Consider the following 17,739-nt stretch of genomic DNA (forward strand, 5'->3'; position numbering starts at 1 on the left):
GTGAAAACTATGTAAACAATACAATATCAGATAGATGCACCTAATCTAATCAGTCTTCTCATCTTATAAAGCATCTTTTGCTACGTGTCATAGTAAAAACTTGGATGTTAAACATTACTTTTGTATGTAACAAGTTGGTGCATTATCACATATTTGACCATTTTAGACATTAAAAGGCCCACCTCCCATGTGTTGTCTTATTGGACATAACCAAAAATACAGTCATTTGATTTTTTAAATGAGGACTTTGTCACCACAAAAAATAGTTAAGGAGCCAAAATTCAAAGAATCTCAATTATTCAACCTTTTTTTTCTATCAGGACCTCAAACCCCCTTTTTCATGGTGTCATTTCATAGACAGGGTTTTAGAAAATCCTCAATTTTAAAAATAAATTACCACATCCTTAAATGTATTCTTCTGAGTTCTGATCAGGAATTAATAAAAGAAATAAGTAAAAAGTTAATTTTGTGCCGTTCTAAAAAAAAAAAGAGAACTTTGTAACCATACATATATAAGAGTTGATATTAACTTTAAAAGATATGAACAAACTATTATACCTTATCCTCTTTATCGTTAAATACTTTAATATATTTATATTTGAGGTATAACAATGTAAGAGTTTCTATATTAACAACCTTACAAGCTGTCATTATTAAAACCGGCCTCTTATTTTTCAAATTAAATACAACAAATCTTGTAATCACTTGTACTTTATATATTGCAATTTATAAATAACTATATATTTGATCGTTTTTATACAGTGAATGTGGTCTCATTCTTAGGGCACCTTTTGGAACCCAAGCTTACATACAAATATGCAACCTTTACGTTCGATGCAACCCAAACCGGACCATGACATATGCCGAAACTGTGAGTTGAAGACGAACTTATAATGATACCTTCCAAGGCACATACTATAACTTTGTTTTAGGACTAATGCTAAGCATTTGACATGGAGTCAAACCCTTCTTCTGTTGTGCTTGAGTCGCTGACCACCACCAAGCCTTGACCTCGAACTCTCAATGGGTGCCTGGAACCCAACATCTTCAACAGTTCCAACAGTTTTTGATAGACGGCGTTTACTAACCTCTTCCACCAAAGATTTATGGAGCAATTGACTTCTCATGTCAACCAGAGATCGGTTTCTTAATAACATAGGTCCAGTCCCCGTGCTAGCTTTAGATGTTGAAGCTCCATGAAAATCAACTGCTACATTTGATTGGTTTTCATAATTCTTTGTAGCTTTATCTCCATGACCGAACCTAGTAGAGTTGTGGGTTACGTTTTTTGGACTTAAAGAACTGTATTCGTGGTGGTCTTCAGCAGAAACGTAACTCAAATTTGAATATGTTCCTGAAACTACAGACCCTTGAGAACTTGTATCATCAAAATAGTGATCTGCAAGAACGTATTTAGAATATAAACGCGGTTCTTATAAAAGCGTTTTTTTTGTATCAATGCTATTATCATGTAGTTCATGATTTGTCTTTCATTCGAGGTGGCCATATGGATATAGCAGGCCCCCCGGGGGGGGGGGGGGGGGGGGGGGGGAACCAAGTAGTTTTGGTACATGCCATATGGATTGGACTTGGTTGATCAAAAAATTCTTTTTACAAAATTATAATGAAAAGTTCATAAGCAATTAGCATGTCATATATGACTACAAGAGTTGCATTATTCAATAACAATTTAAAAAATAATCTGGGTGTCTTTCGACCCGTTTCTCCTTAGCCCGATCCTTTCATTCAACCTATTTGAGTCATTAAAGCTAAAACATATACCAAAATGAACCATTCATAGATATGGGTCGAAAATGCGCTATGGTTTATCATTACCCCTCGGCATTTTAAAACGTACCTTGCAACCAATCACAACCAGACACCATTCCCTCTACCTGTCGGGAAGCATTCATTCCTGAGAATGATAACTGAGATGATGCAGAGGACGATAGAGAGTGGGGCGAAGGGTTGTGATTATCTTCTTCATCATGATTGAGATGTAGTTTATGTGGGTCACCATTCCAAGCGGGTATGAGAGCAGAAATTTCTCCATTTATCATATCAGAGATATCAGATGGCTCCCAATCTATGATATCAAGTTCCTTCACCATTTCAGATGCAACTTCATCCGCAGTATCATTTAAAGTGTCAAAAGGGAAGTATACATTTCTAACAGAACCTGCAGACCCAGAATGAATAATGTAAGTCGTCAATCTCTATGACTTTGATATGATAGCAATTATATGATCGGAGTAAGATAATCAGCTGTAAGAAAACTCATAATAAAAGATACTGTACGAACGTGCTTCTGATGTTTGAAGTTGTAATAATAGACATTTGCATGAAAATGTAATGAACTTCTCATTTGAAGTAATGACTTTAACTGAACAATTTCCTTGCAGTTTGTGTAGATGACCATACCAGATAAAATGGTGGAATGACACTAGCTTTGGATGACATGTAGGCATACCACATCATTAGTTTAATTGCTATAGAAGTTCATTTATATCAAACAGTAAGGAACTAAAGGTCATGACATATTCATGCAATAAGCCTTTTTAAGGAATCTCGAGATAGAGAACTTTCATTTGAATGATAGACGGTTTTGTTAAATGAGCCTTACAGTAAAATTATATGACATAATAAGTAAAAGCTGGCTACCCTGATTCCAATGATCAATTTCAATTCCCAATATTAAGTTGAAAAAGCCATGAATATTACCTTCTGTATCAGCAATTTGAACCCGGAGAATGATAGTATCATCATCTGGATTCAATTTCCCTGCAATAGACATGTTGGTTCGTGGTGGATATCCATGCAAATTCAGCTTCTCGATTTCAATATCATCATTCATAAACGGTTTCTGATGAGCATATTTTGGTACAGGTGCTAGTTCATCTTCTTCCATGGCTAAAAATGGATCAAGCATTAAATCCTTAGCTGATAACCTATTTGAAGCATTGACCAAACATTTTCCTATGAAGCATTGAGCTTCGAGATCTTTTACTTTGTAGAATGCTCGTGGAAGCTTGCCCTAAAAACGGGTTATACATGTCAGTTTTAATGTCCAATGTTACATTCTTTTAAATATGTAATCAAAATCTGACCATACCGATGTTACTTTTTTGTAAATTTGAGCTGGATTGGTACATTCACTGTATGGATATTCATGAGTTAGCATTTCTAGTATGCACATGCCAAATGAGTACACATCAACCAACTCATTGTAGTTTTCATCATATAGTTCTGGTGCCATGAACTCTGGTGTGCCTGAATGAGAGAACCATAGTGTTAGCAAAGGGTACCAAATCCAGTTGATTTAAAGGTGAACTACATTAAAGTTTTGAAACTGATTATTTGATTGTCGCAACAAAAGTTCTCAGTATTTAGTTTTGATGGTTCCACAAAGAGATAACTGATTTCATTTTGTCTGCGACCAAAACTTTGACATAGGATTAGCTATTTGCCACATCTCTTGGCCCCAAGTTTATAAGACATATCTCTTCTTTTCTTATAAGAATGTCTCTTTCATTCATTTCATGTATTGATTTCTTGAATATCATAATTTGTTGAGAAAGTAAGTAGTCCGGATAAACACATGCATATCTTGAATAAAATTTAATAAAGTGCATTTCTTTTTTTGTTTTGATAAGGTCATACATTCTTAGACAATATCGCAAATTTGCCCTCTGATCGAATCACTAGATAAGACCTCAAACCCAAATGGAACCTACTAATAATCTCAAGGATACTGCTACCTTAGCGTAAACGATTTTCTAATGGGATACTAGCTATAGATGGCAAAATGGGCAGGTTGTGCAATTGATCAACGTAGGTTTCGGTCAAACTAGGTCCAGTTGACCCACCAACACACATTTGCAATCATAAATGATCAATAGTTAGAAAAGTTCACATAGAACTTATAAAGATGCTAGATATTTGTGGATGTGACACCCGAATATACCATGGACAACTTTTTACCCATTCCACACTTCACAGCCCATTCTAGACCTTTTTTTACCCTTTGGCCTGTCAACAATAAAATATAGCCTGAAAGTGATCTATTTTCACATAGAGTGGTTAGAAAACCGCATCCTCTAATACTACCTAACAAGACAAAAATATATGGTCAACGCAAGAGATGTACCGATTATGGTATGTGCTCTGCACGAGCCACGAAGAATAGCTGCAAGCCCGAGATCACCAATCTTTACTTGTCCCAGATGACCATTTACAAAGATGTTGTCACACTTAAGGTCTCTATGGATCACTGGAGGATCATGACCATGGAGATAAATCAAGCCCGATAGGATCTGGCGAGCCCAAATCTTTATAGCCCGCATATCCACTTTGTTATATTTCTTCCTGTACCTGCATATACAAAACAATTGTTCCCAAAATTAGCACCAGAAGGAGAACTCATTATTAATAAACGGGGAAAAATCATTACTCTTTGAGGGTTCCTGAAGTGAACATTTCAGTAATGAAATTAAAGGTTCTCCTTTCCACATCAATCCATGATGTGTAGAATTTGATGATTGAATCGTGATTGAGCGTACTGAGAAGGTGAACTTCTGAATGAAGTCGTTGCAAGTCTTCTGGAGATCGGAGCAAATCATGAAGCTTGACTTGGCCCCATGCTACTTCCATCCCAAGAACTTCATCAATTGCTTTGTAGACAGTTTTCATTGACCCTCTTCCAAGAACTTCCTTAAACTGATTAAAATTCACTAGTCAAAAATAATAGAATAAGATTTGATCACCTTGATGCAAGAAACCTATAGAACAACACGCTCATACAGACTTAAAGGCATACACTTAAAGTGGCTCAAAAGGCAGATCAGCCAAAGTCAAAACGGGCTGTTTTTTGGGTCAAAACGAGACAGCTCCCAGACCATTTTAAACCACTTCCTCGAGATATAAGCAAGATCTAAACAAACAATTAATATCTTCTTATTCAAAGGCATCCCAAAAAGAAGCTATAACTAGAACGAAATATTGGATCCTCCGTTGTATGTACTACGTGGCAATACAACTCTACAAACAAAATGGCTAAGAAAATCGATTTAATGATCCAATACAAAAAAAAAAAAAAAAACATAGACTTCCTACATATCAACGAGACACAAAAATGAGATTGATGAGGATCCAACAGGACAATTGAATATTTGAAGGCATATAGGCAAAGGTGCAAGCTGCTCATGAGAATTTAGTGAATTCCATCAAGGTGAAAGAAGAAAGAATTCAAGTTGTGCTATACAAAAATCACGCAAAGACGTTTGTTTGGAAGAGCAAGCTAAGATTCCAAGATGAAATATATCCATTTAATTTACTATCACTAGTTTCACTTCTAATAATTATGAAAAATACCAATAACCGAATTCATACAAAAATTATCAAGATTATATGATTTTTTTTCATGTTCAAGAGCATATTATAAGATCGCATTCCTGACTCGAATTCGATCAAATTTATTGAATTCCACTTCTAACTCACACCTCTAAAACACTACCTTATTACAAAAAACATGTTTTATAAAAACAACCTTCAAAAAACTTCGTATAATTGTATTTACATCCTTTTTCATTGTATCATGGCAGCACCATTGAATGAATTAAATCACATACACATAAAAACATATTATATCTATTCATAACATCTGGTCAGATAATCAAGACCTCAAAATTGAAACATGGGCTTAAATTCTAAGCTAACCACTAAAAATACTACACACAAAGAATAAAAATTAAACCTTTTGAGACTATAATCAATAAACAATTTCAACAAACTCAAAAACAAAACAATTGCATGAGATAAGAATGACCCATTCAAGTAGACATCTTACCCGCCCATATCGCCCAGTCGGGTCAGTCTCAACGTATCGATTTCGACAATCTTCATCACTAGAACCTGACCTTGATTTGGGGCTAAACATAGCTACACCCTTTTCTTCAACTCAAAAGTTGCTACACAACTATATAATATAATAAAGTTGAAGTCTTGAAAGCTACTTGTATAATATTTAAGCATATGAAAAACAGGGGGAAACAGGGGAGAACAGAGAAGTAACATAAGCCCCCACTATATATATAAATATAATAATAACAATAATATGATAGATATAGATACAAAAAAGGATTTTTCAAAGGACTTTTACCTTGATGATTAATTACATAAAATGACACCAAAATGGGCCAAAAATGAAGATTATAGTCAACTGTTGGCAGTATGAAAGAATCAGCAAGAGCCATGTTTGACAAGTCATGGTAGTTAGAGATACTAATTTGAGTATAAGTAGTATTAGTAATGTCAAACATTTTTGATATTTGGTTTTGGGTTAAGGTTAAAATTAATGAAAGTTGAGGAATTTTTGAAGTGGGTTGAAAAGACAGGGGAATATTTGAGGGAAAAAATGTTTGGTGGGTAATCCAGAGGAATTGGACTCTTGTAATGTGTGTGGGTCAAGAATTATTAATAGAGATGAAGATAGATGAGACACAAGTGACATTGATAAGGATCTTTAAACTTTAAGGATTGTGGCTATGATCTATTGGAGTTCTGTGTGGGGTGGGTTGAGTTGGTTAAGTGCTTATTGACTAATGAGATAATATTGAGAAGTTGCAAAATGGTCCTCCAGATACGTTATTTCTTTTTTTTTGGTTGAAAGGTGAATTTCGATAAAAATTTCGTGTAGTGATTCGACGAGAGGTCTAACATACGTTGTTTTAATCGGGTCCGCACCAGAGAACTTTCTCAAAGTAGAAATGTCTATTTTAAATACCCGATGGGGGAAAATACCCTTACTAATCCGCCGGAAGGCACGATGATTAATAAAGGTAAATTCTGCCCCCTCAGACTTGAGTTTGGGTATACCCAGACCAAGCCCTCATAAAGAGACTTAATACATGTCCTCTACAAGGCTTAAACACAAGACCTCTTACAGGGAATGACCTTTCAACCATTGAGCTAAAACTCAATAACGGTCCACATCATACATGTAATGAAAAATGGACATAAAATATAAATAAAAGGAATTGATGAAATTTGAGACTTATCATATGCTTACTTGAAATATTGGTAAAATTTGTTAATGACAATTTATAATAGTTAATAACAAATAATTACATATATAAAATGTTTTATTTATGATTAAAGAACTTAAGAAGTTGATTTAATATAAAAATACTGCATTTTATACATATAATAACAAATTATTAATAATTTTAATATTGTCATTAACAAAGCCTCATTAATTTATTAAGATTGTATTAAGAATGGTGTTGAAGAAAACACAACAACTAACCCATAGATGCTCGTTTAGAATTTTAATTTAAATGGGGGCTTCTCCCTTCATGTACTGTATTGGAAGTATTGAAGTGGGTAGCATTCTGGCCTAAAAAACTTCTAACTAAGGACAACCCACGATCGTTAAAAAAAAATGAATAGCTGATAGTTATCTTATGATATTTGAAAGTTAATTAAAACAAAAATTCTATTGTAATAGTTTAAAATTAATGTTCTAATATATTTAACAATTTTTAACTATCCTAAATGTTCTAATATTTAACATTGATTAACTACTTTAAAATCTAAAGAGTTGTTGTATTAAGAATGGCAATGAAGAAAACACTACATAACTATTAAAATTTTAAGTTTAATATATTAGGAATAGTAATGATAACAATTTTATATATATATATATATAAGAAAGGTAATTTAAGACCAACTAAAAGAAGTCCAAAAAAAGACCATTAATTTTCGTAAGTTACACACCACCATCATGATCTACTACGATATACAAGACTTTTTTGTAAAAACACTAAGACTTTCCGGAGACGGGCCTACAAAAAAATCATGTGTAAGTTAAACTTACACTTACACATGATTTTTCTGTGGCCCGTCGCCGGAAAATCTTAGTGTTTTTACAAAAAAGTCTTGTATATCGTAGTAGATCATGATGGTGTACAAAAATCAATGGTCCTAATAAGAGGTGGTCTCAAAATATCTCACATATATATATATATATATGTATGTATAGGGAAAAATGAATATAAGGTTGTTCGACATCTAAGTTTATGTTTGGAACCCCTCACATAGTAATATTTTATTATTTATTGTTTAATAATCAAATGTCTGGGCCCCCATGATTTTTATGGTTTAAAAAATTAATATGTGAGTGTCTAACACCTAAGCTTATGTACCTAACAGCCTTATATTCCCATCCCCATATATATATCTAATTAATAAAACAGTAATTATCCAAGCATTGTAAGATATCCTCCTTATTATAAAGCTACCCTTAAATATTGCCACATAGGATTTATCCTAGGTGGCATCCCCATATTTTTTTACAATATATTTATTTATATTTTCATTTATTTATATTTATAAAAAATATTAAATATATTTTTTTATTTTTTTTTCCAAAAATACATACATTACTTGTGGTAAATATATTGTTTACTTCTATATAAATATGCTTCCTAATGCCTATCGACACAATTATATAAAATTCTTAGGTTTTCTCTTTAATTTTGTTCTTCACCACTTTCAATATGCAAGTTAACCGATTTGTTATATTTCATGTGTTCTATTGCTTGTCTTTTTTATTTTTCTTAATTTATTAGTTATGGTACAACTTAATTACAGTAAGATTTATCTTTTCTTTGCTTTATTGTTATTGTTATTCAACTAAAAATTTTTTTCTTAGATTTTGGGTGGCCATTTTCAATGGCAAATCTCATGATGGTTGTTAATCAAAGGTGTTAGTGAAAAATCTTTCGTTTTTGTATATAAAACTTTTGGTTTCAATTAACAATTAACAACATAAATAATAAATAGACTGAGTTTATATATACTATTAAAGCAGAAAAACAATTTGCTAATAATTGTTAGCGTATATATATAATTTTAGCCAACACTTAATTGAACTATGTTTTTAAACAACTGCACATCGCACGGGGTAAAAGACCTAGTATATATATATATAGAGAGAGAGAGAGGATAAAGATCCTAAAAAAAGATGACTTAAGAAGAAAACAGAGAAGGTTGTATATAAAAAAACTTTAGCTTGTTTTTTTTAATTTTTTATATTTTTTGTTAACATAAACCCATTTAAAAAAATGTTTTAGTAAATAAAACAAAAAACAAATACAACTTAAACATGTGTAAGTTATAAAAACCTACACATGTATAAAAAATTAATAATTTATGGCTCATGTATTTCAAATCTCATAAAAACCGAGTTGTTAAATGATCTTATATCATAAGCTACGTCATCATGATCAATATGTTCTGAAGGTCGAATTGTCTAGATGAGACAATTTGGAAACATTTAATGCCTAACAGGGAATAAAAGAATTCGATGAAATGAACAAAATGAAATACACACGCAATGATTTTAAGCAAAAAACTTGAAGTAAATATAATCAATCCATATATAAGACTCGTAAACATAAGAGTAGTAAAACATTAGGAAAGTAAAAAGTTTCTAGTCCTCAACCCCGCTCTAAATCCGGTATTAGAAAATGGTACCGAGTCCTAGGTGGGATTAGTATCGGTACCCGTTTTTAATAGTTTTTGAGACTGGAACTGTTATAGTACCGGAAAAATTCCGTTAACACTAAAAAATACCGATTTCTTATAACACTAAATCGGAACCGGTTTAAATTTTAACAGTTTAATTCACCGTGATCTCAACGGGCCTGGATAGTTCCATCTCATTGGTAAATATGCATGAAAATGGATTGAGGTCCTCTAATGTTATTTGTAAGTCTCTTTGCCACCGGATCTAACAAGATTAAGTATCTAATGTATAAGTGCGGAAATTCTTATACAAAAGCAATCAACACAATTTATTAACACGAACACGAGTATGAATAAACTGGAACCGTATATTACTTCAGTAAATGCAATTACAAGTAAATACCAAGTTCCTAAACACGAGAATATGAATAAAACAAAACTAGAAGATTTTCCTTAAACATAAGGATTAATCTTCTATTTATACTAAAACTAATGGACTAAACGGACCTAGAATTTCATGGACCGAGGCCCAACTTGGACATCACACGAGCTCGACCTGGTCAAAGGTCGAGCTTGACTTGGTCAACAGTCAAGGTTGACTTTATTATATGCAAAAACTTAACGTTTATTACAAGTACATATTCAATAGACTCAAGACAAACTTCTATAATGATGTTGTCACCCGGAAATGCACCAACAGACTCCCCCTTGACATCAGCATTTAGAAGTTTTCATCGATCTTCAAAGTCTTCACTTGTAATGCATGGAAATAGTAACAGACATGCCCAATCAAGCACTCCTTGACTATTGCTATCACTTATGACAATCATTAGTTAAAAAATCTGCAATCAACAAATTTTCGTTAACTAATAATATTATGTCTTCTTTTGGTAAGACTTGATCTTTATGCACTGCACACTGATCTTCAAACTGCAAAATCTCTGTATCCTTATGACAATTAAAAAATCCAATACTCAGATTGTAATTCTCCCCCTGAACAATAACATCCAAATTAAGCTCCAAGCAATATTATCATGCCAAACATCATCACTTCAAAGTAATACAGACATCATTGCCTCCTCATGCAATTCGGATATCATCACTCCAAATATTATGCAAAATAACATCGCTCAATCTATTTTGATCTTCAAGCTTAACCGACATATGAGAAAGAAGTTGAATCTCCAACAATCAGCATCGAATTTAATCAGCTCTCACAACAATAAGAAATTCTGTAACTTGAATTTCAGATATGCAGTACTCACAAGATCTATGTCTTCAACCAATAGTGTCTGACTTTGTCTTATCTTCATGAATCCACCAATCAGCCGAAGTCTTTCATATCAACTCTCCCCCTCAAGGTAAGCATCTCCAAATAGAGAACCACTTAATCTGCAACCTCTTCACTAGTCACCAGATTAATTATCTCTACATCATTGGCATTAAATAAAGGTTTGATTTTCAATTACTAAGCAAAGATCATGAACAGTTTACTCGGATTTTCAATTTCGGTCTTCAATCTTCATCTGATTCATTTGAATCACCTAATCTTAAATCAGGCGCCTTTGATCCAAAAACTAGGTCGGACACATGTCACACAGATTCAAAACCAAAAAGATACCATGAATAAACCACGTCGAAACACCATGATCTTCATTGCTACGAACACCCAAGAATTTTGCATAGAAAACATGGAAGCTTTGAATTTTTATCCCCCCTTTTTCTCTACAAAATTCTTAAAACAGCCTATATGTTTGTTTTTGGTTTCAACACATCTCCCAATCTCATCTTCATCCCACGGTTGTTCACATATGCAATCCAGAGATAACACAATAGCTCATTGCCATAACAACATGATGACACAATTGTTCACATATACAATCAAGAGATAACACAGTAGCTCATTGCCATAACAACATGATGACACAATTGTTCACATATACAATCAAGAGATAACACAGTAGCTCCTTGCCAAAACAACATCATGACATAATTGTTCATATATTTCAATCAAGAGATAACCCAGTAGCTCCTTGTCAGAACAACCTTTTTGGCCTGGTCTTGAAATCATTCTAAGATTTCTCAGAATCTTCTATAAAGGATAGAACTCTAGTCACCATTGATTTGAGTTGTCTAAATTTAGAACCTAAAGTTGATCAAGTTTTCAAGTCTATTGCTTTATTACAGAATTCGAACCAAAACTCAAAGAGTTTACAAGTTCAATATTCCAACAAGCTTAGACCAAAACTAAATCAAGATTACAAGTTCTTGAAAATTCAAAAAGTGATTAATCAGAATCTAAAGTTGATCAAGTTTACAAGTCCAAAACTCGATTAACAGATATCAAACCTAAACTCAAAAGAGTTTACTAGTTCAATATTCAGACAAGTTTAGAACCTAAACATAATCAAGATTGCAAATTCTAAAAAGAGCAATCACTTGGAGCACCAAATCTGATTATATAGTCGAACAGGAGATAAAGGACAAGCTTCAGAAAAGGTTGAGATCGAGCTCCAGAGGTCGAGGTCGAGCTCCAGTTGTGGTCGAGGTCGAGCTCCAAATCTGGTCAAGGTCGAGCTTGAGGTCGAGCTCGACCTGGTCGAGGTCAAGTGATGTTCCCATGACCATTGGAAAGTAGACTCATTTACGAGTTCGTGGTCGCTTGGATCGTCAAAAACGGAGTTACGGTTTGAAAGTTATGGTCAAAACAAAATCAGGTCGAGTTTGACTAGTCTTGGTCGAGCTTGGAGTAAGGTCGAGGTCGAGCTAGGAGGGGTCGAGCTTGACCTGGTCGAGCTTGGGTTTGGTCGAACTCGACCTGGTCGAGCTTGACTAGTCTTGGTCGAGCTACGGTTTGGTCGAGCTCGTGCTTGGAGCTTGGAGAGAGGACGAGGTCGAGCTAGGAGGAGGTCGAGCTCGACCTGGTCGAGCTTGGCTTGACTTTTTCGAGCTTGAATGGAGCGTATGAAGCTTGATTGGACCAAAAATCAAATGTAACCACCTTTATCGTTGTCGAAACCTTAATCCCGAACCAAAAGAATACCTCCAGTGGCTCTGATACCACTTGTAAGTCCCTTTGCCACCGGATCTAACAAGATTAAGTATCTAATGTATAAGTGCGGAAATTCTTATACAAAAGCAATCAACAGAATATATTAACACGAACACGAATATGAATAAACTGGAACCGTATATTACTTCAGTAAATGCAATTACAAGTAAATACCAAGTTCCTAAACACGAGAATATGAATAAAACAAAACTAGAAGATTTTCCTTAAACATAAGGATTAATCTTCTATTTATACTAAAACTAATGGACTAAACGGACCTAGAATTTCATGGACCGAGGCCCATCTTGGACATCACACGAGCTCGACCTGGTCAAAGGTCGAGCTTGACTTGGTCAACGGTCGAGGTTGACTTTATTATATGCGAAAACTTAACGTTTATTACAAGTACATATTCAATAGACTCAAGACAAACTTCTATAATAATGTTGTCACCCGGAAATGCACCAACATTATTCCCAACTTTACTAATAAAGTTGGAGATCTTGACCATTGAATTAAAATCAAGGGATTATTAACTGTGAATGTAACAAACTATGACAAAATGTCTATGTTTTGTAAAGATCTTGAAAAATGTCTATATAATGTAATGAACTTTCAAATCCTGGTTATTGAATGTAACCGGGTATATGTGGCAACCATATAAACTGTCACGTGTAATTTTTTTATTGGTCAGGTACATCCAATAATCAAGATTTGAAAGTTGATCACATAACATTTATATTTTACAAGATCTTTACATAACATATACATTTTGTCATATTAGTTACATTCAGAAATAATAATCCCTAAAATCAAAAGTCGAGATTCAAATATAATTTTTGAATCTTAACTATTAAATCTAATACAATGATCAAAATGTCTCGAACTTTTTTTAGTAAAGTTGTTTTCAACGAATTTTAATTGGACAATAGATGCACGCCATTTTACACAAGCGTGGGGCCAAAATATTAGTTTGCAATATAGCATACAACTCTCTCCTCAAATTTTCAACAAGTAATGTACCATGCTTTGACTTTGTAAACTTTTAAGTTATCAAAAACATCACATTACATTTCATTACAATATTTATGGGGAAAAAATTAAATGAATTGAATGTTTATAAACATGTCAAAAATCTATAATATATACTGTATAATGTATATGGTTGTTATTTTATATATCAAATTTTCAGTTATTATTATCATTTATCAGAAACATACAACGTAATAAATTTTAAAATACAATACATATTATAGATTTTTTGTTAGAATTTAATACAATTATAAATCTTATAGGAAAAAGAGAAAGATGAGTTGATATTGATGTGCATATCACCATCATCTGCTAGAGTTTATGTTCATTTTTGTAATGTATAGTTGTATACTTGTATACACCATTTATTTAAGTGCGCAACCTAAAGAGAGTCGTTTAAGTGTTAAAGTTTAGTTTGGACCAACAAAAAAGAAGAAATTGTTCATTGACGTTTTTTTTAGGTTTTACCCTAATACTTTGACGGTGTATTGGGAGGTTAAAATGTAGATGGATCTTACCCCTACTAAGATAGAAAGACTGCTTTTAGGTTTTTCTAAATGGTGGAAAAGAACCTTCAGCCTTTGCATGAGATGATGATCGAATCCTTCCAAAAGTCAGAGTCTTTATCACTGATCCAAATCACTCTGCTCTAGACCAACAAAAAGGACTAACTCAATTTATTTTGGGATTTTGTTATATATACAGTTATAATATTAATATTAATATATTTATAAGAAAAGGTATTATAAAAATTATCTTTAATGGTCTTTATTATCAACTAAATTTAGTCATGCCATTCACAAAAATAATAGAAATTTAGTCATTTTTTAAAATCAATTTACTTAATTAAACCAATTTAACTAAATCATTATTCTCCTAACAAATAATTTTATCTAAATTAATAATAACCTCTTACATTTTGATAAACTAATAATGATTTTCTCCAAGTAACTAGCACGATACTTGTGCAATCCGGCGGCGGTAATTACAACGACGACCCGGTGGTGTTGGTGACGGGTTGTGATGCTGGCGACTATTAGTAGTGATGGTGGTATCAAGTCATGTAGGTTGATGTAAATGTAACTAATATAAAGGTGGTGATGAAATTATTTTAGAAGATGGAAGGCTACCCACGCAATGCGACTGTGATGTAGTGGTGGCGGCGACCGGTGGTGATGACGGCGATGGCGAGCGATAGTGGTAATTGATGTAAATGTTTTTTTTTATCTAAAGGGATAGTGGAGATATCTTAAAAGATTAAAAACTCATTGTGTATATTAAATCATTATAAGTATGATGGATATTTTGCATTTTTTTTCCTAACTTCTCAACAATAATGGATAATCTTTATATAGTAGCGTAGATAACATCATTTAACTAAACATCTTTCTCAAAATTAACAACAATATATTATTTCTTCAAAAGTTAAGAATAATCCCTTTTTACAATTAATTTCAAAACAAAAAAGTTCTTTTGTTGTAAATAAAAGCAAAAGCTTCCTTTAAATTATCATTTTAGCTAATTAGTTTATAATAGTTTTTAACGTATCATTGTTTTTTCTTTTCGAAAGGTGATTTCGCTTGAAGCTTTATATTGTGATTTGACAGTGGAAGGTTTAACATACGTTGTCTTAACCGGGTTCGCACAGAAGTTTCTAATTCAAATACCCGATGGGTTAAAACCCTATTAATCTGCCCGAAAACAGGACAACTAATATTAGAACACTTTTAGATAACTTGCAATCAACTTTGAAAATAGCATTTAATGTATTGCGTTTTGTTTGTTTATAATTAGTTACATAATTGTTAGAAATATATTCACGATTACCTTTGACATTTTTCATTGAATATACCAAGATAGTTTCGTAAATATATGATTTACAAGTTACAAAATATATAAAAACTAACATAATAGTATAATTAATATACTGTAGATAATACAAAATGTTTTATACGCATATAAAATTTTATTATTTGTTAGTCATTCAAATTGTATAATTTTTAGTGTATGATACATTACAAATTGATGAAAATCATTATGTTTATTATATTCATAAGCAGTTAATCTAAGGGGGAAAAAACCTTATAAATATTTTGATTTATTACGTGTCTTGTTAGTTTTTGTTACCCTTATGTTATAGTACATGTCAATTAAGTTTGATGTTAACATCAAACAACCTCTTATAATTATATCCAATCCGCTCATATCCAAAGCATGGTAAGCTAGTGTTTGGATAATGTTTACTAGAAAATATAGAAAAAATATACATTTAAATGGACAATCAAATTATATATTTTTTCAAGTTATATTGAAAACTGTTTTTCTTGAGAGAGTCTATTCGTATTTTGAAATGACATAATTTGATAGTCACCTTTGCAATAAAAATATTTCACTTTTATAAGTGCAGTAGTAGTATTTCCATTGCATCTTAAATTGAACGAGATATGTCACCTGAGCATTGTCTCGAGAGATATTATGTTTATGTATATGGTAACAATAACTAACGTTCACCCATTTTTATTTACTTTTAAAAATACGAGTAAAAACAGTATTGTTTTTAATTTTACAAATGTATATTTTCCTTTTAATAACAAATAAACATAAACTAAAACATTGGTAGATACATATATCCCAAACAAATATGTATTTGGTTTAATCTAAATAAGCATGTCATCATCATTTATGGGTAAGACAACTTGGGTTCATTGTTTCTTGATGTCGATGTTGACCATACATGTTGCTTTCGTCTTTGTTTTATTTGTGCTTGCTTGATTCTCAAAATGCATCGACATATATTTATTAGATTAGATACTGTTAGTTTGTTTCTGAGAATAAATGTGTTAGGTTTAAGGTTTTATTTTTAAAATTTTATCAGTTTAAAAGTTGTATAGAAATAAATCGACAAAATATCAAATACGCATACTGTTGGAATCAAGTATATAGAGTAATAAAACCTTTCCCAGTGTTAAGCATCACTTCCCCATCAATTCATTTAATAGCATGGCATCACTTATTTACTGACACAAAACTTATACACCTCTATCAACGAGGTCTTATCACTTTATTTTCTATTATTATCAATAAACTAAACACAATAGTTTATAGCAAAAACACATATTTATAAAATAAAAACATTACATTAATAACAAAAACATTACTCTTATGCCGAATAAATGACATTAATAATAATAAAAACGATTAGATTAATAAAAACAATAACTACTCATCGTTATCTCATTGGTCAAAGTGAGGACCATACTAAAGTCAAAACTCTAGTACTTTTTCAAGCTCTTTCCCATCCTTTCTACTTTAACCATCGAGTGTTGTTTGAAGGAACTTGAACGCATCGATCATTTTCTTATGTTTTGCCGCCTTTAGAAGAGTTTCTAGTGCTTCTTGTTGAACCCCAACGACCTGCGTAAGTTACTTACGTGTTTCATAGGTCAAATAGGGGGCGGTGGTTAATGTTGATATGAATGCGGCGGCAGGGTGGTGGTATAACTATTTACTGGTTAAAACCAGTTTCATTATAAAATTGTTAGAAAAAATTGTTTGAAAGTTTACATGAGAATGTGATAAATTTATAAGTTACCTTGTGAATTGTGATTGATTGTTCCTATGACATGATAGTGTACATATATCTGATATAAATTGTATAAAATGGGACAGAGTTATATTATTTTCTTGTATGTATAGACTAAACTACTAGAGAGTAAAAGTGGAATTTTTTATTGATTTCAAAAGTCAAAATCTATAAAGCCGTTTAGAGAAAATAGTAAAAAATAAAATAAAAATGGAAATATAAAACCACGAGTCTAATTAACCAAAGGGATCAAACTGATGCACAGGTGCACAACCGATAGTCATAATGTACATTGGTTTGATAGGTAACCGATAGGCAACCCAAAGAGCCCATTTGTATAGATTTTTTGTTACCATCACAAGATAAATGTAGAAGCAAACATGGTTAGATCAATGATAAACACCCTTGTCTCTGGAGACAGAGGTCATGAGTTCGATCCTCATCCCATGCAAAGGTTGGAGGGCCTTTTCGGTAAGGTCTGCCTACATCTTAACCTCCCCCATACACCGTCGAGGTATTGGGGCTCAAAACCCGCGGAAGACGGCAC

General features: G+C 32.6%; 1 protein-coding gene across 2 annotated transcripts; it reads right to left on the reverse strand.

Annotated features, from left to right (window-relative positions):
• Positions 1-645: 645 nt before the first annotated feature.
• On the reverse strand, positions 646-6,057 carry LOC122581064 (probable serine/threonine-protein kinase WNK4). Of its 2 annotated transcripts, none has more exons than XM_043753204.1 (7): positions 5,846-6,057; positions 4,451-4,716; positions 4,148-4,371; positions 3,113-3,270; positions 2,722-3,034; positions 1,859-2,179; positions 646-1,399 (listed from the first exon to the last, which is right to left on the reverse strand). In XM_043753204.1, the coding sequence occupies exons 1-7, from the start codon at positions 5,933-5,935 to the stop codon at positions 960-962; spliced, it is 1,812 nt and encodes a 603-aa protein (XP_043609139.1). In that variant the 5' UTR covers positions 5,936-6,057; the 3' UTR covers positions 646-959. The 2 variants fall into 2 exon arrangements, with proteins under 2 accessions (XP_043609139.1, XP_043609140.1); XM_043753205.1 differs by having other exon boundaries at positions 4,451-4,730; positions 5,846-5,922.
• Positions 6,058-17,739: the final 11,682 nt, after the last annotated feature.

The sequence above is a fragment of the Erigeron canadensis genome, chromosome 9, assembly GCF_010389155.1.
Source record: "Erigeron canadensis isolate Cc75 chromosome 9, C_canadensis_v1, whole genome shotgun sequence".
Taxonomy (NCBI): domain Eukaryota; kingdom Viridiplantae; phylum Streptophyta; class Magnoliopsida; order Asterales; family Asteraceae; genus Erigeron; species Erigeron canadensis.

Excerpts from the sequence above, each read along its gene's own strand:
- LOC122581064 (XM_043753204.1), bottom strand. The coding sequence starts at position 5,935 with ATGTTTAGCCCCAAATCAAGGTCAGGTTCTAGTGATGAAGATTGTCGA. Across the intron at positions 3,271-4,147 it reads CAGAGCACATACCATAATCG|GCACACCAGAGTTCATGGCA; the intron begins GTACATCTCTTG and ends TCTCTCATTCAG. Across the intron at positions 2,180-2,721 it reads TCAAATTGCTGATACAGAAG|GTTCTGTTAGAAATGTATAC; the intron begins GTAATATTCATG and ends CTGGGTCTGCAG.